General features: G+C 39.5%; 1 protein-coding gene across 2 annotated transcripts in view; it reads right to left on the bottom strand.

Moving 5' to 3' along the window:
* USP6NL (USP6 N-terminal like) overlaps nucleotides 1–25,148 on the bottom strand; it is a 166,372-nt gene extending 141,224 nt beyond the window's left edge. For both annotated transcript variants that reach the window (XR_014314488.1, XM_082742207.1), the window contains exons 1-2: nucleotides 24,852–25,148; nucleotides 6,729–6,815 (exon numbers count right to left, since the gene is read on the bottom strand). Coding sequence is in view for 1 of the 2 variants with exons in the window: in XM_082742207.1 (XP_082598333.1) it covers nucleotides 6,729–6,732 (4 nt within the window). In the remaining variant the exon portion in view is untranslated. The remainder of the gene's footprint in view (nucleotides 1–6,728; nucleotides 6,816–24,851) is intronic.
* Nucleotides 25,149–27,290: the final 2,142 nt, after the last annotated feature.

The raw sequence follows: 27,290 nt of genomic DNA, 5'->3' as shown, positions 1-27,290 counted from the left end.
TGTTATACTAAAGAATTTTAATTAAAGTTAATTTAGATACCAAGTTTATCTATATTATGCAATATATTGTAGCTTAAAACAAAAATGTTAATGACAGACTTGCAAAACCTATGTAAATAATGTCATTTTTAAACAACAATAGCAGGTAAATGATTTGAAATTTTAAGATTTAGCTAGGAAAAGTAATTTAGAAGCTTTACTGACATTATATTGTAATAGTACAGTAAGTGACATTTATGCTACAAATTTAAATGACTTCTGATAAAAAAGAAAACTAGATTTTCATAGAAAATGTTCTGTTTAACTACAAACCAATTTATTTTATATATATGTAAATGTGTTAGTGTGTGTGACACAAAGAGGAAGAAAAAGGGAGACCAGGAAAGAATTAAATGGACATGGGGCACCTGGGTGGCTCAGTGGGTTAAAGTCTCTGCCTTCGGCTCAGGTCATGATCTCAGGGTCCTGGGATCGAGTCCCGCACTGGGCTCTCTGCTTGGCAGAGAGACTGCTTCCTCCTCTCTCTCTCTGCCTGCCTCTCTGCCTACTTGTGATCTCTCTCTGTCAAATAAATAAAACCTTAAAAAAAAAAAAAAGAATTAAATGGACAAAGTGTGAACAATAGGTACACTGGATAAAAGATATATGAAGAATTTGGGTTCTAAAATGTTACAGCTTTTCTTGTTACAAGCTTGAAAACCTATCAAAACAAGAAGACACTAGATGATGCAAATCATCTCAATAAAAACTTAATACTATACTTATATTTGAATGCTATAATTGAATATACTCTATAAGAAATACTACATTAAAATCATGTTAAATTTCCCACAGTTATCAAACTAAGAATTACTCATTTTTTTTGCAGCAAGTGGTCAAAAAGATGATAAACTGGCTAAAAGTAAAGTTTATTTCATTTTCAAATGTCAGTACTAACACAGTGAAGTGCCTTAAACTAAGAAACTGATCAAATAAATTATCTGAGAAGCAATTTTTGTTGGCATTCTTCACCACCGCACCTAGTGTACTGTGCCACGGCTCTGATGGCTTAGACACAGGCTGTTTCTCAACACAGACTGGTATACACTGTACCTGGCCCAGCCCACTAAATGCTAGCAGGTCTCCCCAGTAACTATGACAACCAGAAATTCTCCATACACTTCCAAATCCCCACCCCCACCATGAAAATTCTGATTTTACACTTGACCCTTGAACATGGCGGGAGTTATGGGCACCGAACCCTGACACAGTTTGAAAATCTGCCTTTAACTTCTGAGTCCCCAAAAACTTAACTACTAATAGTTAAGTACTCTGGAAGAGAAGCCTTACAGATACAGAATTGATTAACATATACTTCCTCAGAGGTCCTGCATGCTGTATTCCTACAATAAAGTAGGCTAGAGAGATGAAACTATTATGAAAATTAAGAGGAAAAGACATTTAGAGTACTGCACTGTATTTCTTTAAGTAGAGTCACCACACTCTGTTACATTAGTTTCAAGGGTACCATACAGGGGTCAGACAGCTCTAACTCCGTGTGCTATGCTCTCCACAGGCCTACCTACCATCTGTCACCATACCGTCCTATATCGTACTCATCCAAAATTTCCACGATACAAGAGGACTGGCACTGTTCAAACCTGTGTTATTCAAGGGTCAAGTATATATTCACTTTAGTTAACATTTAAAATTTTATCTGCCAAAATCCAAACTTATCAAGCGTAAATGTCTTAATATAACAAATAGATATGTACAGTTTACAAAGGGATTTCTTTCAAGAGTTTGTTAAATGCAAATACCCCAGTATTCAAAACACAATTCAACGTAAGTTTTCTTTTTTGTAACCTCTACCCAACTTCTAAGGTACACATCTCTTCCATAAAACAAGATATATATCTTCATAATTATCCTACACAGAAATTTTAGCCAGTACTTAGGGAAAGCCTTATATTATTCGTTCCATTAGTAAGACTCAGAAGAATCCTTCTGCCACCACTGAAGGACTTAGTAATCTATCACTTATTTATAACATTATCTGTTCTAACAAATATTAAATTGTTCTCACTTAAGCATGAACTTAAAGTGTACTGCTCCACAGAATGAAGGTATTTGTTCCTACTCTGTTAGAAAGCCACAAACAGATTACACCCCAAATTATTCACTGCCATTACATTTTCCTCACTTAAATGAGAAATGTTTCATATTCAGAAGTGACGTCAAAAAACTCACTCCTTTATTTAGGCCAAAGGGCGGATCAAACACTCCAGTGCAAGATTCACTCCTGGATTGCCAAGTCAGAAGAAACTTGACACAGAAGTCCTCTCTTAGAAAATATGTCATTATTACTTACAGAACCAAAGTTTCCTAAAGAAAATGAAATACAGTATGTATGATAAAATTTACAAACAGTAGAGGAGATAAACTTTATTTTTTCATGTTAAAAGTTGTTAAAAAAAAGTTGTTAAAATAAAATTAAATAGTACCCTAAATAATCATTTTTGGGTTTTGGTGTTTTTTAGGTTTGTTTTTGTTTAACCTGCTCCACCAAAATAATCATCTGGAAACTGTTGTACAATGCTGTGTAACAACTCCTGTTGTTACAATCTCCATTAAAGATCTAAGAGGTCCATTTCAAATTATAGCCCAGTTTAAGTATAACAACTTTCAGATAAATACTTTATCTTGGGCACCACCCGATAAAACAAAACTTTGAAAAAAAAAAAAAGTTGACAAGTGTTTAACATTTCAACATATGCAAATACAGAAAAACAGAAACAATTTAAGCACTAAAAATCAAAAGGCTTTTTGTGGATTGTAACAGTCAACAATCCACAATGAAATGCACAACTCATAGCACACACATAATACATTTTCCACCAGATAAATATCTTGCCTCAAAATAGGGCAGAATATATAAAAATCTAGAGCAAAAGCTGAAAAACATTTTAAAACATTTAAGCAGTTCTCTAGGATTTAGCTGGGGCATCCCAACCAGGGTGCCCAGGCGTGCCCAGGTGTGCAGAGAAGGGATCCCTGCCCCTTACAGGACAGTTGGGCACAAGCCTGGTCTGAGGGGGCAGAGCCCACTGCCTCGGAGCCCCGCACAGCTCCATCAGCTTACCCGCATGCAGGACAACTTCCACCACACAGTTCATGACACGGAAAGGGCTAGGAAATGCTTCTGAGAAAAACCCACCCAGACATAACAAGTATCAACCTTTCTTTTAATCTCTACAGAAATACTGAAGAAAACAAACAACAACAAAAAAAACCCCAAAATTTAGTTACCCATCATTCTCACCCAGATGCAGGTTTGGAAATCCTATCTAGACTTCAAAGATGTATCTTCCTATTTTTTAACCTGTACTATGATTCTTCACTATATTTTTTTTTTCAAAAACCAAAACTCTGATATATTCAGTTTCCACCATTTTGAAAACTTAAAACCCCCTAAAAACTACATCTTAACACAGACACAGTAACACTCCCTAACCTATGGTCACAGTGGTCTACTCAAGAATGACTTCTGTCAGTACAGAAAGCCATCACATTGGCAGGAATAAGAAACTCACAGCCTACTTCAAAGAAAGTCTAAAATGGGCTGAAAACTAAGAAAAAAGCTACAAGGCAAATATGGCCTATGACCAATCTTTTTAACTTATATCTAACAAAAATGTCTATTTGTCAGAGTAATTTTTCCATAACGAAATCTTCAGTTGCTCCCCTAACTGAAATCCTTCAACAGCTCCTTAAGCCCTGCAGGGTGAAGTGCGAACTTCTGAACGTCCCTGCCCCAGACCCTGACTACACCTCCTCCAGCTTTCTCTCTCCCTGTCTCTACGTCATTCCTCATTTCTATGCTCCCAAATGCTCAACCACGCAGAGTTATGCCTCCATGCCTTTCTCACACTGTCTCACCTCCTCGCCAACACTCTATCCTATGCCACACTCCACACACACACACACACACACTCTCTCTCTCTCTCTCTCTCTCTCCCCTCACCCCAGCCCTCAATCTCCCTTCACATGGGATCAGCTTAAATTTCACCTAAAGATAGTAACACATGGAACAGCTACCCCATACTAAAGGATGTTACTTAGGAACACCCAAAGCCATGCGTTATTTATTGAGCACCTATTAAGTGCCAGGAAAAGTGTTTCATGCTAGTAATAAAAATCTTTGGCCTCAAGGATCTTACACTACATGAAAATAATAATGAACAACTGTGTGATTTTGAAGAGTAGGACAGGAACTAGAGTGAGGCAAGCAGGGTGCTACAGGAGGAAGCATGATGGGGCTCGACTAGCAAGGAAACGTGACGCAAGGATAACAAAGAGGAACCCTAAGAGCTGGGGAACTAAGCAGAAACTGGCTGGGGGGTTTCTAATCTTCAACATAAAGTAAGAAGTTTGAACTTTATGGTCATAAACTTCCGATTATATGTTCACTCTTTATGACTCTCTGGTTTTCACAATACGCAGAGAAGTAACCAGATAAAACATAAAAAACAAGTCACTAAAATGACCCACCTATGCCCCTAAACATGTTCAACATCTCTCGATCAGAAATCTAACAGGAACACCAAGTGTGAGGCCCCAAAGCAGGAAAAGGCAGCAGGAAGTAAATCCCATGGGGTAACTGTACATAAAGGAGTTCCGTGCAAAGCAGGGTCCTGGCCTAAAACCAGGAGCAGGGGTGGCACTAGTCCTGGATTAAGAAACTGGACTGAAGAAGGCTTTTTAGCTAAGCGTGCTGAAGCCACTACTGAGGAAGTTGCTGACCTAATGCCAGCTGACTCGGTGAGAGAATCTGTGATATCACCAGCATCACCACGGGGCTGGTGCTCTGATCCACTAACACAAGACCTGATTCTGATCTGGGAACTCCAAAGGCAGGCAGAGACAACTGCAAAGCTGCCAGACCAGCAGGGAAAATCACAAAAAGACAAAGACCTAGGAGAAAGAGAAAGAATTTTCATCAGAATGAGCCTGCAAAATTGCAGAACATGATGAAAACTCCAACAGCATCAACAGCCACAATATAAATTCACTGGAGACAAAACAAAAAATAAAATCAAGTGATCTGAAAGAGACTTCAAAATAAGCACATAAAGATCCACAAAGAGATAAAAGACTAATAAAAGAACCAAATTTTTAAAATAAAAACAAGCAGAAATGAGAAAAGAACTAATGGATATAAAAAAAGACAAAAATATTACAAATGAAATAGAGCCATTGTGTTTACAAGTAAAAACTTGTACAAGGTTCAGACAATTTATTATTAGTCACCTAACGAGCTATCCCACACCTCTGCCCTTGTCCACACAGGGCTCTGAATTTTTAAGGGCAGCTGCATACAAGACACTGTTAGACTCTAAGATTCAAAAATGAAAGACAGAGCATACCTGGCCTCTAAGAACTCTGTAATGGTGATGCTAACTGAACACTAAGATTACAAAGTAAAATGAAAATTTCCCAAAATGCAGTAAGCATTTTTAAGTTAAAATGCCTGACATTTCTTAGTCTTCATAAATTCCTACTTCCATCTTTACTATGAGCTGGCACTCTTTGGTAGACAAACGTTCTGACAAAATTTCCTATCAATGGAGTGGAAATATCAAAAGCTGCTTCCCCTCTAATCTGTATTTGAACTCATCTAGCAACTATCCTAGTTTATTCAAAGCACACCACTGACAAAGTAGCCCACTGAAAAGTCTCAAAAATCAGAGCTCATTTCTTGCAATATTATTCTTAGCAGAAAGCACTCAAAGATTTCACAATAACAACAGCCTCATTTTCATTTGTCAAAAACAGCCTAATTATTTCAATCGAAGTTAAGAATAACTATTCGTATTAAAATAAATATAATCATTATGAATTACATGTGAAAATTTTTGAACTCTCCAACATTATATTCCCCAGTAGGAAATGCTCACTCTATGCCAAAGTTCTCGTAACCAGAAACTCTGTACTTTTTTTAAAGTACATCAAAACTCTCATATGATCACAGGGTAAAAATCTTAATTCTTCCCTCACTCTCTAAAAGTAAACAGTTAATACAAAAGAGTAAAATCCAGCTCTCCTCCTTATTGGAAATAGTGGATTGGAATGCAGAAAATATTACATATAGTACAATCCCCTTAGACTGAGAACATAAAATCTGTATCAAATCTGCGAAGTCTTTTAGGATAGACTTGCTTCTCATTCCACCAAAGACACTATCAAAGACATCTTTTTTTTTTTCTTAAATACAATACTGACACATGTTATCTAATGATTAAGCTTCACACAATGAAACCTCTGCTAATTAGGTCAACTTAAACTTAAATTTTCCCTCTTCAAATTTCTTTCTTTTTCCCCCACCCACTTCTCCTCTGGCAACCACTAACTTGTCTTCTATATTTATGAGTCTGTTTCCCTCTTCATATTTCTAACAAGTCCCTTTCCAATGACTAGTCAACAGAATATTTTGGGGAACAGAACTAAATCAGCCAAGAAATTAACGACACAGATTTCCTCAGCACATCTAACTTCTCCAAATAAATGAAACATCAGAAAGGATCTCCTTGTTCTAATAGAGACAGGTGCACAACTGGGCTGAACCAGATTATATAATCTCTGTTGAAGTGACATAATTCCAGTCTGTCCCATAACAAACTTTTTCTTCTCTTTGAGTACTCCACAAATGCTCCTGAGGCCCCTGAAATTAAACAAAGATGGACACTTACTCATGACTGGAAATGTCCCTGTAGGCTGTCCCGATCGGAGAGTAAACCAGAATCTGCTGCCCAAAGCTTCTCAGAAGAATACATGTCCTGGTCAGAAAACAAAGAGAAAGAAATCATCTTTTCTAAAGGTCAGCATTTAAAATAAAATCTTCTAAAAGGAAATGAAAATAATCATTTCGACAATTTTCTATTTCTAAAAGAACACTCTGGTGTCATCTAAATATTAAAAAAAGACCTATCAATCTTTAACATTCATCTTTCCTTTGTAAGACGTTATCTCAAAAGCAAATACTGTGTATAAAATAATTATCACACAGAAACTTATTAACAGGTGTCCTTGGTCTTCACTTACTAAAATCTTATTCCTTCCCCCTTTCCCACATAAGTGAGTCCTAGAAAGGAAGCACTCCATATTGGGTAGATATAGCATATCACAGCTGCTAGATTTTTTTGGATTACACATAAATAATTCATATAAACTATCAAAATAAAACGACCAAAGTTATTCCTATAAGCCTTCTCTAATAGTGGGCATTTTTCTCATTATAAAATATTGTTTCATTGTTTTTAAAAAACTGTAAACAGCAGCAAAATAGAAAAAAATCTCTCACCACACAACGCCATTACATCTATGCAACTATGTGGGGCACGTTTCCTTTCAAGGGATTTTCTTTAAGTATTCTTAAAATACACTTCAAAAATGCTACATAAAACATTTCATATTTGGTTCTTCTCACTTCAAGGTAAGATAAAGCATCAACCTGTATTAGTATAAATACAAACTATATCTTCCTTACTTCATTAACATATTTTTAAAAATGAGGCATAAAGACTAATGCTGTATTTCAATGTATCCATGGATGATAAGTGCCTCCCAGATCTAATAATAAGATTCCATAGATAAATTAAAATTCAGTATAAAATTTGCACTGTGCTTCCTCATGTACAGCTTTCTTCACTAACTGATAAACTACTTTTTGCAACTTCAAGAAGTGACAATATCTTCTAAGACGATTAAGAAAATAGCCTAGTACTAAGGACCTCTGATTCTGAAATCGATTAAAGTTCAGGTAACATTTTTTTGAAGAAATAATGCTTGTCCCATCTATATACTTCTTTACTCGTGCCATGTAACATACATGAGAAATACAAATTTACAAAATGAAAATCTGTATGCGCAGCATGACTCGCAGACTGTAATTAGCAGCGGCATATAATCACGGAGCTGCTGCATAATCACCTGACCCCCACCCCACACGCTTTCTTCTTTATCTATGCAGTAAACACTATGATTTTCATTTCCAGATAACCCACTTATCCCAAAGGAAATGAGAAGTTGTATGGAAAATCTAAAACAACATATAATCTACATGTTAGTTTTAGAATACGGGATGTAAGCTTCTCACTATAAATATACTCTCTTGATGGCGCTTCACAGGGTCCATCAGACCTGTTTTCCCTCCCAGGGCACTATGAGGTCAGACATGCTGACCCCCGGAGCATACTGAATGATGACGACATGGGAAGGCAATCCCACGTCACAGATACACAAAGGAGATTAACATTGGTAGATGATCCAGAAATTCCCTTCCTCTCTAAGAGTCTCTTTAGCTGGGGACTTTTTATCCTGTTTATGTTGAAGTTTTCGATCTTAAATTTAAAATTCCTAAAGGGCAACATCAAAGCACAATGCACTAAGAAGTGCGCCCCTCCTAACCATAATCATAAAATGCTGAACAAATACGTATTCAAGACTTGAAGTTCCTAAGACATCAAGAATTTTCTTAGCACCGAAATTAGTAACTTCAAAAATGCCAGGATAATAAAACTCATAAACAGTGCATTGATCATCTTGCCATTTAAAGTGATGAATATACTTTACAAATCTGCAACAATGTTTGTATTGGAATGACCGCGCAATGTCACGGAGTAGTTCTTATTTAGTAATATACTTTGAAATTACTTATAACTGAATACACTGGTTCAAGATTCTTTACCCTAATCACAGCTTTGAAATGCAGGTCTTCGTATCTACTCTCAAAGCAGGTAGTCTGGGAACTCTTTAAGCAACAAGGCAGTTCAGAAGAACATGGCATACAATGTGCGCATTCTCTTTCTCCTTCTCTAAATGCTATTCCCTCCCACTGGACATACAAAAAAGAAAAAAAAAATCTAACTTTGTTTTTCACACCATCCAAGAGGGGAAAAAAAAAAGTAATTTGTCTTAATTCCACAGCTTCGCATAAAAGGTATGTTGGCGTATTTCCATAAAATCTGGCCTTTAAACTCATTTTCTAGGAACTTGTGCCAAGCTGTTCATTCTCAGCATGAGAATTTATAATCATGCTAACCCAATCCTGGTTCTTTCAAGTGACTCCTCTAACTTTTCTGACAAAACTTGATAGACATGAATGACGAGCCGGCTTAAGGATACCCAACCCATCCTGACTGGGCACTCAGGGTCTACTTAAAAGTAAAGCAAACTCCACCAAATCCCTTTCTTTACTGCAGGCACTACATGACCTAAAAATAATTTCTGATACTTTTAGACAGTTAAAACCTCCCAAAGGATCTGAAAGGACTTCTGCTTTTTATAACACCAGATAATCTATTCTAGAACTAGCTCAGCAGTCCCTATGTTAATTATGTTAAAACTTAAATTGAACAGAATTATGAACCACAACATATGGTATCACATTCTATTGTTTCTAATAATATTCTTTCAGGAGACCAAACTCACAGTAACTTATTTGATTGTTGATGAACTTCTCCTACTGAAAGACATACACAAGAATGTCAATGTCCACTGCAAGCTGATGGACTCTCCCTCCTTTCACTCTCATCACAAATTATAATTTTAGAAAATCCAATTTAATCTTGAGAACAATTATGCTAAGTGAAATAAGCCATTCATATGTAAGATAAACATCCTATTATTCCACTTACATGAGGCACCTCAAAAAGTCAAATTCAGGGACAGAAAGTACAATGGTGGCTGCCACAAGCTGGCGGGGGGTGGGGAAAATGGGAGTTGGTGTTTGATGGGGACAGAATCTCAGTTTGGGAAGATGAGAAAAGTTCTGGAAATGGATAGTGATGGTTGTACATCAATGTAAATGTGCTTAATACCACTGAACTGGGTACTTAAAAAAGATTAAAATGTTAAATCCTATGTATATTTTACCACAATAAAAAAAATACAAATAAAAAAAAATCAAACGTTCCAATTTTTATCATTCAAGATAAGTACCTCTCCAACTAAAAATACAGTTGTCAGGTATTTGTGTCTGAGATTCTCATGTACAAATGGACTGGGAACCAACCCTCTTGCGACATGACATCAAACATATTTTATAAAACACAAGGTTTATTCTTTTAAGTGCATAGCAAAGCTCATAAGCAACTAAGAGAAATCCTTAGAGACCAAAAACATGAACAGGAGCACAAAAGAGAATGGTCAGTAGGCAATGTTGACAGCAAAGGCCTTAAAGGCATTTGACAATCTCCCATAACCAAGCTGCACTGTCCAATACTGTAGCCACTAGCCACACATAACTTTTGAAATTTAAATTCATTAACACCATGTGAAATTTAAAATTCCATTCCTTTATCATACTACAGGATTTCTAATGTGGCTCCTGGTTGCTGTATTAGCAGAGATGTGTAACATTTCTATCATCACAGAAAATTCTACTGGACAATGCTGAAGGGCTTTCAGTGTTGACAGTCATGCATGGGACAAAGTCGAAGCTTCACACTGTACAACATGGGAAGTCGGACTACAGTTAAGCATATAAAGCCTGCCCCTGAAGAACTGCATCTTCAATAAAAAGAATAAACTACGGGGGAAAAAAAAAAATCTGTCCCCAAGGAAGGATGAAGGAGAATTTTCTCCTGAGTCCAGGTTTATTTGTATTTGGGGAAGGGGAAGGGAAAATTCACTGTAGATCTGTAACCAAAATCAAACTTCACACAAGTTTCAAGTTCAAATCCATACACTTGCATGTTAGAAAAGTCTCAAGCCTAGAAATCAAGTCACCCTGGTTTAACAGTGTCCTCAACCACAAATTCTTTCTAGGAGAAAGCACTCTTAAGCCAGGTCTCACAAGCATTTCCACAGATACAGTTACAGTAAAAATTCGCTCAAACTTTTAAAAACAGGCATAAGCGAGATTCAAGAGAATTAAGTAATCACAAATAGTTAAAGAGGAAAGGACAGTAATGTTTCAAAATACAACAGGAAATGGAAAATACAAGCAAAAAAGAAGGCAACAGATTAGGAAAAGAATCAGGTGAAAAACAGGATAACTAAAATTAACCTCAATAGACAAGTTCAGCAAAGTAAGTTCTGCTAAACAGAGAATTAATGGACTAGATGATAGATCTGAATAACTTTTTTTTTTTAATTTATTTATTTTTGTTGAAATCTCTATACCCAACACAGGGCTCAAATTCACAATCCACAGATCAAGAGTCACATGGTCTCCCAACTAAGCCTGCCAGATGCCCCTGAACAGGAAGACAGATCTAAAATTACCCAAAATCCAACAAAGAAAGATAAAAAACATAAAGGAAAATTAAGGGACATGAAAAATAAATTAAAACATCTAATATGTATATCTAAGTGGAGTTTTAGAAAGAGAACATTAAGAATGAGGGAGTGCGGGCGCCTGGGTGGCTCAGTGGGTTAAGCCGCTGCCTTCGGCTCAGGTCATGATCTCAGGGTCCTGGGATGGAGACCGGCATCGGGCTCTCTGCTCAGCAGGGAGCCTGCTTCCTTCTCTCTCTGCCTGCCTCTCAGTGTACTTGTAATTTCTCTCTGTCAAATAAATAAATAAAATCTTAAAAAAAAAAAAAAAAGAATGAGGGAGTGATAATCTGCAAAAAGACAACAGCTAAGACTTTTCCTGAATTGATGAAAGATACTAATGTACAGACTCAAGTTCAGCAAATTCCAGAAAATATAAATAAAATGGAAACTGACCCTGAGAGATATCATTGTGAAACTGTGAAACATCAAATACAAAGAGTTCTTAAAAACAACCAGAAACAAAAAACAGATTGCTTACAAAGCAACAGACCTACACCTGATTTATTAACTGCAACAGGAGCCAGAAGACACTAGAATAATATCTTCAAAGTTCTAAGAGGAAGAAATGTGAACTATAATTATATACTCAGCTAAACTATCTTTCCAAGAAAAATGACAAAATAATGAAAATTTCAGATACATACAGAATATACAGTAAACAGATCCTCGGTAAGGAGGCTTCCAAAACTATAGTCACAAAGTAGGAAAATGATGCCAAAGAGGAGTGAAATACAGGAAAGGATGGTGAGAAAAAAACTGTAAACATGACTAAATGCAAACAAGTATTTGAGGTAAGATTTCTAAATTAGGAGTTACCAAAAACAAAAACAAAGGAGTTAAAGTACTGACCAACAGCATGTAACCTAGAAGGGAGGCAATAAGAATGGAAATATCCCAAGTTTGTATGCTGTTATTCAGGAGGAAGATATGGCGGACACTGTCTTTTGTTCCTTCGTCTTCCTTCCCCCACCTCATGGATTTGGGGACTTGACCATACACATGTTGGACTGACACTGCACCGGTCCTAAGTGGAGATTCTAAGAGCACTGTGCTTGTCTGAGTTCTCTTGCTCCCCGACCACACACCCCAGATAGCTACTGGGCCTAGAATGAGTAGACACCTAGCACATAACCGAACCCACCCCACAGCTTATAGACAAAGCCACACCTAGCAGAGACTGCCAAACCCATGAGCTAAAAAAAAATGTGTGTCATTTTACACTACTGGAATTTTGCAGTGGTTTGTTACAGAGCATTATTACTGCAAAAGATGACTAATACAGAGAAGGAGGACATTAACTTTAAATGTAAATTCAATTTGTGAGTTTTAGTTTTACTAGAAAACTTTACTCACTAAATTTATGAACATATACACACACACATAGTGATACCATTTACATGAATTTCCAAAATACATAAAATTAACAATAAGTTGTTTAGGGACATACAGACTTATACTTTAACAGAAAAGCAAGAGAATGTTAGACCTGAATGTTGAGGCTGCTGGTTTCCTCAGGACAAACAGTGATGCAATCCTAGAGGGTACTGATCATGGTCTCCTATCACTTAAGTTGAAGGACCAGATAGTCCAGACACCATTATGTAACACACCTTACACGCTGTTTTTTGTATAAACAATATTTTATGATATTTCCATATAAAAAAGCAAAAAATTTCCAATAAATTTCCTACGTGAAATGATTATAAATAAAAGTAACACAACATGAGGCGCCTGGGTAGCTCCATCCATTGAGTCATGACCAGGGTCCTGGGATCACACCCTGCATCAGGCTCCTGCTCAGTGGGGAGCCCTTCTCTCTCTGCCTCTGCTCCTCCCCTGCTCATTCTCTCTCTCTCTCTCTCTCTCTCTCTCTCAAAGAAAGGAAGAATAAAGGTCACATAACATGTGTACTCACCTATATAAAGGAGTTAAATGCATTTATGATCTTTAAACTATAATTAAGAGGTAGAAAGAGTTGTAGTGACTCATTCATTCTCTAAAAGCTGAGACAATACCAAGTGGTAGGCAGCTCTACTACTAATTGCAAGAGAGCTTTCCTGTGCAAAGACTGATGATTATACATTATCCACACTTAAAAGCAGAAAAGAATTGTTACCATTTGTGCTGGCTGAACTCAGCTGTCTGATCGCTAAAGCTTCTGATCTCACCTTCAGAGTTGTACAATCCAAGTTCATTTTCTAGTAGAAATTCCTAGATCCTGTTTTGCAACATTGCTATGTGTTGAACTGCCATCCCAAGAAAGAGCTTAAGAAAATTTCCTTCATTGAGCCATTATTTGTAACAGAAAAAAAAAAATTACAAACAACTTAAATGTCCAATAATAAGGGATGCACTAAATGAACCACTGTTAATTTATATATAAATATAATATATAATAATAATATATATAATAATATTATAAAATAATAGACTCGCATGTATCCATTTTTATTTATTTTTTTTCAGATATCCATTTTTGAATGGCACAAGAAAATTTAGTGACAGGGAGTGAATGAGTGCTCAGCGCTGTACTTTATGCAACTTTCTCACAGTAAGAATTATCAGAAATGATGCCTCAACCAATTTAAATTTATTTCCCAGAGGCCTATAAACCTTAAATGATTTATGTTAGGTTTTTAAATTTAAAACACATAAATAATACAGAAGTTTACTATTCCTTCAATAAATATTTACTGAGCAGCTATTATGAGTCAGGCAGCGTTCTAGGCTCTGGAGACACAGTCAAGAGCAGAACAAAGATCCTATCTATCCCTGTGGCACTTACAACACAGTAAGTCTACTACCTTTCTTTCTTAATTCAGATTCACAGTTCATGAGTTCAAATGTATGTCGAGGCAAAATTCCCAGGTAATGCCTTCTCACTCAGATAAAGAAAGAACTTCAGTTAGTATTAAACTCATCATTTACTGACGTAGAAAGTCTCCCCACTGTACTTGGCCAATTCTTGGTCATTCTATAAAAAGTGTTCTTTCTACAATTTATATCCCCTGAAACACAAAGCTAAATTTGAACAGCTTTAAATAGTTTCCCAGCTCAAGAGAAGTAAAGGGAATCTTCCATTATCACTAGAGTGAAAGGAGGTCTGTTTATCCTATTCACTAAATCAACAACATATTTCCTGCTAATAAGATTAAGAATGAGATAGGCAAAATGTGAAATCATTTGATTTCCTTGGTTTGTTTACACGTGTATGTTAATGAAGCATCAGATAAGAACGAGGTCTAATTTCCCCTTCTGCAGGTAGAATTCCAGTTAGGTTTCCAGAAGGACTTATCAAATTCTAGTAGCTATACACTGGTAAACAGGTCATTTCTAGGTGTTTAGAAAAACAAAAGTCCTTTCCCAAACTTCCTTACTTACAGTTACAGAAGGAGAACCTTTCAAAAGAAGCTTATAACTTGTTCACATGTTGTATTTGCTTAATGCAGTTGATACATACTATCAGAACTGCATATAATCCCTGAGCTCTGCAGATAAAAGCTAAAATGAAGGATACAATGTATCTGATTTTCAGAGGCCTGGCACCATTTTAAAAATTCAGCTAAAAATTCCAAACTATCTCCAGTTAGATTCTAAATACAAGAATCCAACCATCCATTCAATAAATACTTATTCAGTTAGACAATATGCAAAAACTTCTCAAGGGGCTTGAGATAAAAAAAAGCAAGACAAACCCGGTCCCAGCCCTCTTGCCACTAACAAAACATAACCAGGACAAAAGTACTGTGGGGGAAACTGGAGTGAAGAGCTTCAGGTCATGCAAAGACCCTGTGCTGAATGAAAATGAGTACATTTATGAGCCTTAAAATGTAAACACTGAAAGCTGAAGACAGGAAAATTCATGTAGTCGATAAAATCGGAATTCAACAGATTGTGAGCCTTGCAAGAAAAATCACTCCACATATAAGAAGTCCTAGATGCAAGAGGCACAGCTCTGCCGTTACCCAGCTCTAGGACTTTAGATCAAGTCACTTCAGTGCTCTGAGAGTGTCTTCATCTGTGAAATCAGAGTTAAAATTTCTAACCCACCTACCACTCAAGACTGTCAAGGGATTACGCGTGAAAGAGTGATTTGGTAAACTAAATATTTTTTATAAACTACTACTGACTCAGCTTTATTCAGGTCTTATTATTAAGTAAATAAGTTGAAACGATCTTTTTTAAGATTTCATTTATGTAGGGGTGCCTGGGTGGCATCAGTTAAGCATCTGCCTTGGCTCAGGTCATGATCCCAGAGTTCAGGGTATCATGACCCAAGCCAAAATTAAGAGATGCTTAACTACCTAAGCCACCCAGGCACCCCAAGTTGAAATGATTTTTAAGTTCTCATTCTTTTTTTTTTTTTTAAGATTTTATTTATTTATTTAACAGACAGAGAGATCACAAGTAGGCAAAGAGGCAGGCAGAGAACCAGGGGCAAGCAGGCTCCCTGCTAAGCAGAAAGCCCGATGAGGGGCTCCATCCCAAGACCCTGAGACCATGACCTGAGCTGAAGGCAGAGACTTAACCCACTGAGCCACCCAGGCGCCCCAAGTTCTCTTTCTAGCACCGTAAGATTTATGACCTAAAAACCAATCTTGATTCAATGAATAACTAGGAGAATTCTAACTTCCTAAACATTATTATTAGTAGGATCAATCAATAAATTATTGCAGAAAACCAGGTATGAGCTGAAACAAACTGGTCTAAAATGTTGGTTGAAAGAAAGAGCGAGCAAGCAAATCAGATTCAAAGATTCAAATGACACTTGGAAAAAAGTTAAAATGACTATTAGTAGTGAAGTCGTCAAAAGTAACCCTGAACTTGGACGGCATTCTTCTGGCAATCCTTTGTGATGGCAGATTATAAATTTTGTAGGAAAAATTTTGTGCGATTGAAAAATATTTCCCAAGCAAGTCTGGTGAATGAGTTTAGAATTCGAACTCATGATATAGCATTGGATCAAAAACAAAATGTGATATAAATTGAGGGACGGGGCTCAATAGTCCCAGAAAGCAAATTGTAAAAAGAAATTTCAGAAATTTCGGGGCGCCTGGGTGGCTCAGTGGGTTAAAGCCTCTGCCTTCGGCTCAGGTCATGATCCCAGGGTCCTGGGATCGAGCCCCGCGTCGGGCTCTCTGCTCAGTGGGGAGCCTGCTTCCTCCTCTCTCTCTCTGCCTGCCTGTCTGTTTACTTGTAATCTCTGCCTGTCAAATAAATAAAATCTTTAAAAAAAAAAAAGAAAAGAAATTTCTCTTCAGCAATTAATGCAGATGGCCCGCTAATGCTAGCTATAAACAGCACTAATTTGAATACATATTCTAAAATGCTTCTTTAAAAATTACTGCTACTGTTACTTCACAATCAGACTATTCTACCTAGTCCCCATTTTCTAATAATTAAGCATTTGGCTGGGAAAGCAAAAGATAAGATAAGGGACCTACATTTCCAACAAAGCTAGACCACATATTACACACCAATCGTCTTGCTTTAAAGACAAATTAAAAAGCTAGACAAAGAGACACCTGTGTGGCTCAGTCGGTTAAGTGTCTGCCTTCGGCTCAGGTCATGATTCCAGGATCCTGGGATCGAGTCCCGTACTGGGCTCCCTGCTCAGCAGAAAGCCTGCTTCTCCCTCTGCCTGCTGCTCCCCCTGCTTATGCTCCCTCTCTCTGACAAATCAATAAATAAAATCTTAAAAAAAAAAAAAGAAAAGGCTAGACAAATATATATATTTTTTAATTCTTAAAAATATGAGGATATTAAATGGCGTAACCACTTTGAAAAACTGATAATAACTACAGAAGCTAAATTATATCTACTCATTACTCAACAGTGCCATACCCAAGGATACTTCCAAAAGAAGGAAGTGCATAAATCCAACAAAATACACATAGAAGAGTACTCACAACTGCCTTATTGTAATGGCCCAAAACTGGAAATAATGGAAATGCCTATTGAGAGCAGAACGGATAAACTGTGACAGATTTGCATATGAGGCTACTCCCATGGCACACTATATTTTCCAATAATGGTGACTACAGTGTTTCTGGTCTCACATGCTCTTCCAGAATCTCAACTCTCGCCATCAAGAGGTATAGTTGGCTTCACCTCTCTTTTAAACCTAAGCAGGCTCCTAACTGCCTCAAAGAATAGACCGCAATGTTAGGAGAACTGCATTAAGCTTCAAAGCCAAGTTATAAGAGGCAATCCAGCGTCTGTCTGGCTCATCGGCCCTCCACGCCTCTCCCCACCGCACGCGGGTGCAGGATGGGCCCTTGGAACACTGCCACCACCGAGCTGTGAGCACACTCAGGCCACATTTAGGTGTTGTATCATCAACCAACAGACATGTGAGCAAACCTTTAAATACTATTAGGCCCAGCCTTCGAGCAGCCCAACTTGAAACCAAAAGAAGCTAAGACAAGCACTGCCCAAATTACAGCGTTGGGCAGAACATAAATGTTGTCTCTGCTTACACCACTGAGTTTTGAGGCAATTTTTTAGGTGCCACAGTAACTAGAACAAGTACAGGGCAACAAAAGAGAAACACTTCTGCTATGTGCAACAACATAGCTAAATTTCATTGATACTACACAATGCTGAATGATAAAAGCTAGATCAGACACAAGAGAATAGATCATACCATGTGATACTATTTTGACTAGAAAACCAAAAAATGCAAAACTAGTCTATGGTGATAGAAAACGGAGTAATTGTTCCCTGAGGCAGGGAAGGAAGGTACCATGGATGGGGAAGGTGTGTAACATGGCCTTCTGGGGTGGCAAAAATGTTCTATATACTGAGCAACTGGGTACGATTATACATTTCATTACATTTATAAAAATCCTTTAGGGTATACATTTAAGATTAGTGCACATTATAATATGTATATGACACCTTAATTTAAAAAGTGGGGTGGGGGGCACCTGGGCGGCTCAGTCGGTTAAATGACTGCCTTCAGCTCATGATCTCGGGGTCCTGGGACTGAGCCCCATGTTGGGCTCTCTGCTCAGCGGGAAGCCTGCTTCTCCCTCTCCCCCTGCCTGCTGCTCTGCCTCCCTTTGTGCGCTTTCAATCTGTCAAATAAATAAATAAATAAAACCTTTAAAAAAAAAAAAAAGTGGGGTAGGATGGTAATCCAAGAACTGACGTGGTAACAAGGAATTACCAGGCACAGTCCAAGAGAATAGAGAGGAGCAAGGCACCCTGGGGTTTCTTCGCTCCTGGAAATGTTTGCCTAACCAAAAAACTGGAAGGAAGACAAAATGTCAGAGTACAAGATCCACCAAGGGAGCCATCCCCCGCTTTGGAATAAGACCCCAAAAAGCTGATCCCAGAAGAGATAACACAGAAGTAAACTAAACCAGTCCTTCCATAGGCACAAAAAGACCTCAGTTTGAATAAAGGTAATCCCAAGGGCCAGGCAAAAGCAACAGAAAAATCTTTACCTAAATCTGTAATTACTTCTGGAAATATCTCTTCAAATAGAATGAACAGTATGGAATCAAAGATAAGCAGGCACGTAGGGAGATAAGACCCTCAAGAAATAAAAGATCACAGACAAAACTTATGGGATAGCTTCCTCTGTTCAAAGAGATATGTGCAAAGCTTGAAAATTTTGAAAAGGGAATTAGAAATTATGAAGGCGGCATGGCATATTTTAAAAGGAACCAAACTGGAATTCTACAAAATTCTGCAAAATACAATCAACCAAAATTAAGAACCCAGAGAGTAACATTTAGAGCAGCTTAGACTGAGGTAAAGACTAACTTAGTAAATGGAAGAGAGACTACAAGAAAATACCCATTACAGAAAAGAAACAGAAAAGTGGAAAATACAAAAGGCAAGTGAAATACACAGAGGGGTCGGTGAGCTCTGACAACACGGAGCAGAAGTCCCAGCAAGAGTAAAGCAAGAAAATGCGGACGAAGCAGTATCTGAAGAGATAGCCAAGAACCATCCAAAACTGATGAAAGACATCCAGACGCATCACTAAAAGGTATACATCCCAAGCAAGACAAGATTTCTTGAAATCCAAAGACAAAACGAAAATCTCAAAAACAGCCTGAGAAAGAAACATGTTACCAATAAAGAAGTGATACACTATAACTGACCTATCAATAGAAACAAAGCCAAATATTAGAGAATAATCTCTTCTCCAAAGGACTAATATGTAACTATATGTATGTATGTATCTCTAGTCTAGAATTCTTTTTTTTTTTAAGAATTTTATTTATTTATTTGACAGACAGAGATCACAAGTAGGCAGAGAGGCAGGTGGGGGCTGGGGGGGGGGGCAGCAGGCTCTCTGCTAAGCAGAGAGATCCTGGGCTCGATCCCAGGACCCTGAGATCATGTCCTGAGCCGAAGGCAGAGGCTTAACCTGCTGAGCCACCCAGGCACCCCTCTAGTCTAGAATTCTATACCTAGCAAAATGTATCTCTCAAGAATGCAGGTGAAATAAAAACATTCTCAAATAAAAAGTTTGAAAATTTGTCAATACAATACCTACTTTAAAGAAAACACTAAAGGGTATTCTTCAGGAAGAAGGAAAATTATTTCAATTGGAAGGTCAGTAACACGAGAAGGAATGAAGGAAAAGAAAATGAAGTAAGTCTGACTGAATAATGACAGTGTAAAAAATACAGCTTGGGGGTTTAAAATACATATGCATTTTAAAACACGGTAACAATGAAATGGGTTAAAAGAAAGAAGAAAGAAAATTAACTTAAATGTTTTAAAATGGTTCGTTCTCTGGAAAAGAGAGGGGAAATCTCAATTAATACTACACTCTGATAAGATGAGAAAACATATTAGAATTTCTTGGGCAAACACTTAAGAAACAGCAAAGGAATACAAAATCCCAAGCTAATAAAGAAAAGGTAAATGAAATAATCATTTTTAAAAAGACAATCTAGAGGCGACTGAGTGGCTCAGTCAGGTAAGTGTCTGCCTCAATTTCGGCTCAGGTCACGATCTGAGTCATGAGACTGAGCCCCACATCTGGTTCCACAGTGACTGTGGAGCCTGTCCCTCTCCCTCAACCCCCCCCCCCCCACTTATACCCATGCACTCTCCTCTCAAACCAAAAACAAAGCTAAAATGAGAAAAAAGAAACACAAAAAACAGGAAAGACAAATAGATTTTTTAAAAATTTTAAACATTCATGTCAGCAGCTACTGTATGCCAATTCATTTTTATAAGTCATAAGCAAAAGACACAGAACTACCTGGCCAATGTATATATACCTAACTCTTATAAATTTTAACCACATCTATTCAATTTCTTCCTGCTGTGACTGACTTCTCAAAATTTTACTTCACCTTCTCTCTTCTGATCTTACTACAGATATGCTAACAAGCATTAAAATGTCCAAACTGAATAAAAAGGAAGGGGAACAAAAACCCTGGGGAGCCAACTAGCTTATAAATATTGCATTAATTCCATAATAAAATATTAATTTGCCACTACTGATCTATATAAAATTACTAAAATTAATATATTAAGAAGCTTAAAAACAATCTTCTTTCACTTATTTCATGAAAAATAAGTATATTTTTCATGAAATATGTGAAAATATTTTCACAATATTTTTAAATTCACAAATAATATTTTTTAATTCACCTGTTAATTTAGTGAGAGGAAAATTCCAGGATACAATTATAACTTTTTCTACACACCCCCAAATGTCAGCAAGACACAGATGCAACAGGTACCTCTACCAGAGGATAACTAAACACCTATTTAGTGCCAAAAACATGAAAGCAAACAAGATATGAAACTCTAGTCACTCCTGATCTTCCTATAGGCAAATGAAACTACCTGCTGCTTAATAAATATATTTCATTTCAGGATGGATTACTACTATCATTTTGGGAGAAGTAGGTATTTTAAGTAAGGTAGCCTAAGCTCTTCCAAAGAAACATGCTAGCAAATTTAAATCAAAATGCTATATTCCGGGGCACCTGGGTGGCTCAGTGGGTTAAGCCTCTGCCTTCGGCTCAGGTCATGATCTCAGGGTCCTGGGATCGAGTCCCGCTTCGGGCTCTCTGCTCAGCAGGGAGCCTGCTTCCCTATCTCTCTCTCTCTCTCTCTCTGGCTGCCTCTCCATCTACTTGTGATTTCTCCATGTCAAGTTAATAAATAAAATCTTTAAAAAAAAATGCTATATTCCTATCTTATAGTATCTCTGTAAAGAAATCAAAGAGTCTTATTCAACATTTAATTTCCGTCTTTCAGATACAGAAACTCACAAGTGAATGGTGCCAGTTTAATAAACTAGACACCTAAGTGTACAGAGAGTCATTTGCAGGTCTAGAGTCAACTGGGCTGACTCCCTTTCCATAATGGCTGCGGAACAAGACTGAGCCCTTCGTTCAGATGGCTGGAGTATGGTGCCAAGAGCCTTCTCTACACGAGGAACAGTAGTTGCTGCCAAGCCGTGTGGGGAGCTAACTTACACACGCGCATCCTTATCTAACCTCCACTGACAACAGTCTCTCCAGGCACTGTGTTCGCGCTCTTCTCTTATCCTGGGTGTCCTACCCACTCACTCCTCTTTTCACCTATGAACTCCTCCGTATCCTTCAGCTCTTACAAGTCACGCCCTCAGGAAGGCTTGCCCCAGCACCCCCAAGTCAGGCTAGGTTCCCGGGTCACAGGTTTTACAGCTCCCCGTGCTTTACTTCAAAGGACTTATCCCCCTGTAGTTGAAAACCCCCTAACAGGGGTTCGTGAGGTACACAGCAGGCACTGGAGAAATCCTTGCTGAATGAACAAATCCGAATTGATGATTCCCCCCGATTTTACAAAGAAACAAGCCCTTAAAAATTATTTACCTGAAAAATTAAGTAATTTACATGGAAATGGCATAGAAGTCGAGAATCCAAGTGTTTGCAACTCTAATATAGTAATAAGGAAATGTGGTAGAAGACAGATTTCTTTCAAATTCATATCCTTTTAACTGACTTCTACTGTAAAAAGTGAGATAATTTTTAATGGGGGAAAAAAAGATTCTAAATACAAGTGAATTCTATCTAAATGGAATATGCCTTTCAAAAATCACTCTGAAGGAACAAACGATAACATTCTGGTAATAAGGGGTTAGAATATTGTTGATAACAATACCACTGCACTAAAACAAACCAAGAATGGTTAAAGTTAACTTGCACACATAACCTGCCTCTTGCTCTCTAACTGCAGTAGCAATTCCCAAACTTTTAAGGTTGTGGCAAAGACTTCTGCCAGCTTCAGACCGTCTTAACGTGCCTAGCCCATTTTAACCAAAGTCATTTTGTTTTCAGTTTGCCACTAACTAATTTACTGGCCTCTTTTTCAACCACCTTCACAGGCTACAACACAGAACAGGAATGTGAGATAGATGGACACACGGTGACCAAGACTGACAGTACAAACCCTGCTTGGCACAGGAGGCCCAGACTGAAATCTGCCCTGCCGGGAAGTTGTCCTGGTTCCCCAAAAACGCTAGGGATAACCCGTCAATTAACAGATGGCTGACACTTGCACTTACTGGCTTGTTTGAAGCAGTGGCAGTTGTCCTCACTAGGAGACATTCCACATCAAAACACTGTTAAAACTGATAATGGACTATCCTTTTCAAAAAACAAGTACACCAGGGAGTCTGACAGGCTCGCTCAAAACAGTAAGTAGGCACAAACACCAAGACTCAGGGCCCAAATTCTTAATGTTTGGCAAAAGATGCTCCTTCAAATGCCTTTGGGACGACTCACTAATTTTTTGTATAATCAGCAAAGGAATGTCTGTTAACTCAAGATACCTGCTTTCTTTTAAAAATTTATACTTCTTTTTTTAAAGATTCTATTTATTTATTTGACAAACAGATCACAAGCAGGCAGAGAGGCAGGAAATGTGGTAGAAGACAGATTTCTTTCAAATTCATATTCCTTTTAACTGACTTCTACTGTAAAAAGTGAGATAATTTTTAATGGGGGAAAAAAAGATTCTAAATACAAGTGAATTCTATCTAAATGGAATATGCCTTCTCAGGAGGAAGCAGGCTCCCTGCTGAGCAGAGAGCCCTATGCGGGGCTTGATACCAGGACTCTGGGATCATGACCTGAGCTGAAGGCAGAGGCTTTAACCCCCTGAGCCACCCAGGTGCCCCCAAATTTATACTTTTATTAGCATATTTTCTTTTATATGTTGACATATTTCACTTGCCTAGACAGACTATAATATAGGGTCAATATTCATTTTAAGTAAAAACATGAACTAAATAAACCATGCTCACAAACTTTATTATCAAAAACAGCAAACTCAGAAGTATTTTTAATTTTAGGGTCTGACAGAGTGAGAAAAGCAAATAAACCACTGTTCATTTGATGCTGGCTCGCTTAATTCTTATTAAAACGACTTCACAAAAGGAAAAAAGTACCCTGACTTCCCTCTGATAGAACTTCCCAGAGATTCCACGTGTGAGGGGACTGGCCACGATGGATCTCTGAAGTTACTGTGCAACTTTTCTGAGCGAGAAAATATTATGTATCCCAGAGACTTAATTCCATTAATAAACGGATTAATACAGGATTAAACTCGGTTTCTTCCAGCAAGCAAAATATTTAGGATCGTGTCCCCACTCCCCCCGCCCCCCATTTGGGTCACATTATTCCCTATGACTGGGTCTTGCCCCCAATTCAAACATCCCTCCCAGTCCCAGAAGGGGCTCATCTCACTCCTGTTCAAGTCTCCTCACTAAAAAGCAACTGTGGATTTAAAATGGGGGAGGCGGAAAGAGCTAATATCCAATTTATAGAAATATCTTTGCATTTATAGAAACGTGGCTCCACGGACTCCTCGAATTTCCTGGCATTAAAATACCCGCGAGCTCGATACGCCGCACCATCACGCGGCTGTTCGCTCTAAACTACTTTGCAAACTTCGCGAAGGCGCACAGATTTGCAGGCTCTCCCGATCCCTCATTCACCCCATCCTCCAGCGCAGTCGAAACAAAGTTCCGCGGCTCGAAGGCAGTAATTTAAAAGAACGAAGTTTGCCTCAGTCCTGCCCACTCGGACTCCGCAGGACGCAAGTGAAACTTGCAAGGGAGACACGTCTCCCGGGGACCCGAGCCTGCTCCGCGGGGGAGGGGGAGGCGGCGGGGCTCCCCTCCCCCAGGACCTGGCCGACCCCGGCCCCTCCCCCCGCCCCCTTCCCCGGCGATCAGGTCCCCCCTGCGCACCGTCCCCCACAGACCCTCCCCACACGCCCCCCGCGCCCCCCGCCCGGCGCCCGCCCGCCTGCCAGTCAAGCCCGCAGAGCCCCACGATCGAGCTTCCAGGGGGCACCGGCACGGCCCCGCGCACGTTTCCGGAGCCTGACCCTCGAGGGCTGAGGCAGGGAGCCGAGGCTCCGTCCACCTCCCCGGGGCCGGGAATGGCGGCGTCCGGCTCCCCGGGGCCAACCCTAGTCCCTGCCCGGAGGAAACCCCGGAGACCGCCGCCGCCGCCGCCGCCGGCCCCCTGCGGTGGGAGATGAGGAAATGAAGTTACCTCCGGCCGGTCCCGTCGGCGGAGGCTGTGGGAGGGGACAGAGCGGGGAGTCGGGGCAGCCGAGCAGGTCCCGGCGCGGCGGCGGCTACCGCAGTGCCCTCCGCCCCATTGTTTCCCTTCCAAGAGGATCCCGGCGAAGCCGAGCCCGGGAACCAGGAAGTTCCCCGGCGCGACACCTCCTGCCGCCGCTATGGAAACGGCCCCCGCCTCCCAGGGCGGCTCGCCCGGGACCCCGCCTCCGCGCCGCCGGCCCCGCCCGCCTCACGGGCCGCCGCCAACCGTCGCCGCTGCGGCCGCGGCCGCCGCCATCTTGGCGCGGCCGGGCGGCCTCTTCCCGGCGGCACGTGCGCGCCGCTCCCGCGTTCCCGCCGTCCGCGGGGGCGCGCTTCCAGGGCTGCGGGCTGCGGGCGCAGCTCCCCGGGATCCTGGGGCGTCTGACCCTCGGCGGCCGAGGGGAGAGGGACCCGCTCTGCGCTGCAGACCCTGAACCTGGAGCGGGGCTTCGAGGCAGCGCGCGGAAACGACCCACTTAGGCTGTCCAATCGGAAAGGTCAAGGGATGGGTGAGAGCAGGGGTGAGGCCGGCGGAGCAGTGGCCAGATTGCCGCGTGTTTCATTTCTGGGTCATCGTACTAGCTGTCAGAGCTTGCACACTCTAATTTTCTCTGTGCCTCGGTTTCTTCATCTGTAAAGTGACATAATAATAGTGATTTCCTCATCAGGTTATCTCCTGGAACGGGGAAGTGCCAGGTCGGTAGTAGGTGCAAAATGATCATTCCTTCCATAAAATGGTATTGCTTCTCACGGAAATCACATTCCTGTCATTTTTCAGGAACTTCAAGTGTTCAAATTATGCGGCTTTAAATAGGCTACTGTTTCAGATCCCACTGCTGCCGAAAATTTTCCGAATGTTCATCTTTTGTCCCATCTTTCTCTAGGTCAGCTTTCCTTTTTTATGTCATGGAAATTGTCAAGAGTTTTAATCTCCGGAGTCTTCCATTAAGAGGTGCCATAAAAAGATGAATGATGTAAACTTTCCAACACTGTAATTAGCTGACAGTTAAGTGATTTATTCAATAGGAGCTAGAAAAGTTAGGGTGTGCAAATAACAAAGGCTTCCTGTCCTTGATTCCAGGAACTAGAATTACCAAAGCTGGCAACTCTGCACTGTTGTCATTATCTTTTTCCAGCTGGTGAAAACGGACACCAAAAAACTGGGTGCTGTGTGCAATATGGAAACAGAGGATGGAGAGTAGTAGGGTCACAGCCTCTGTTGGAGGACACAAACTTCACCACCTGGGCATAAGACTGGGTCTTAGATGGTCTCCAAGGCTCCTTGTAGCTCAGAAGCATTGCTCTTACTTGCACATATACTCCTTAAATTAATACTTCCCTTTGACTATTCATTTAAACCAGATTTGTGAAGACTGATGTTTAGTAAGTCTGATCCAAAACTGGATATAGGAATTGGGGTAAAAAAAGATCAAGAGCTGGCAGGACATGGGAAACTTCTTCTCCAAAAACACTTGGGAAACACTTCTCCAGAAGCTCTGGAGTGCTCTGATTAGCGATTACCCTGATTGAGATAACTTGAATTTCTAAAAGGCAGGAGCCCCCCCACTCATACAGCTTTGTAGCCCTGCTGGACCAACGGTTTGCTTTGCACACTATAGGCCTTCAGTGTTTATTGAATTAAATGGCCCTGTCTTTGGCTGAGTGTAATCATTTAAGGAGACCTTGGGAACCACAGAGACACACAAGAAATATTACTCAAGGGACATCACTGCAAACATCATTAAACAGGAACCCCAAGTCACTAGTTAATGGGATTCTGGTATGAACAACTCTGGCCAGAGGCTTATTTGGCAAAATAAAGTGGAAATTTCAGATGTTTTTTCTAAAACTTACATGGGTAATTTTTTAAAACTTTATTTTGGACCTAATTATGAGCACCACTGATTCAATTTTATGCTTCAGTAATCGCCCTCTGACGCTATAGTACAGTTCAAGTTCAGAAATCCCCACCTTTTCCCCGAAATCAAAAAAGTGTCATTTCAATATAAAACTAGTATTTGTTCGTAGGTATAACTTCAGGGGCTTGTCAAAATTTTTGTGTATTTAAGCATCTTGAAGGTACTGTTAAATGGCAAACACAGAATTTTGTCTTTATATATCTAGTGTTCACTACTCTGTGACATACAGTAAACATAGAATTGATGTCAATGATTATCAAGGAAATAAAGATAAAATCATTTTTCCTCCAAATCAGCGATGGGCAAACTTCTTCTTAAAGGGGAAACACAGTAAACATGAGGGCAACTGTAGACAATATCTAACAGGATGAGTGGACTTTATTCTACTAAAAACTTACTCCTGAAAATAAACAAGTATTTATTTTGCTGACCCCTAAGTCATTATATTTATATTAGATTCATTCCAT

The sequence above is a fragment of the Mustela nivalis genome (assembly GCF_964662115.1).
Source record: "Mustela nivalis genome assembly, chromosome: 7".
Classification (NCBI taxonomy): domain Eukaryota; kingdom Metazoa; phylum Chordata; class Mammalia; order Carnivora; family Mustelidae; genus Mustela; species Mustela nivalis.
This window is presented reverse-complemented; position numbering and strand designations above follow the sequence as displayed.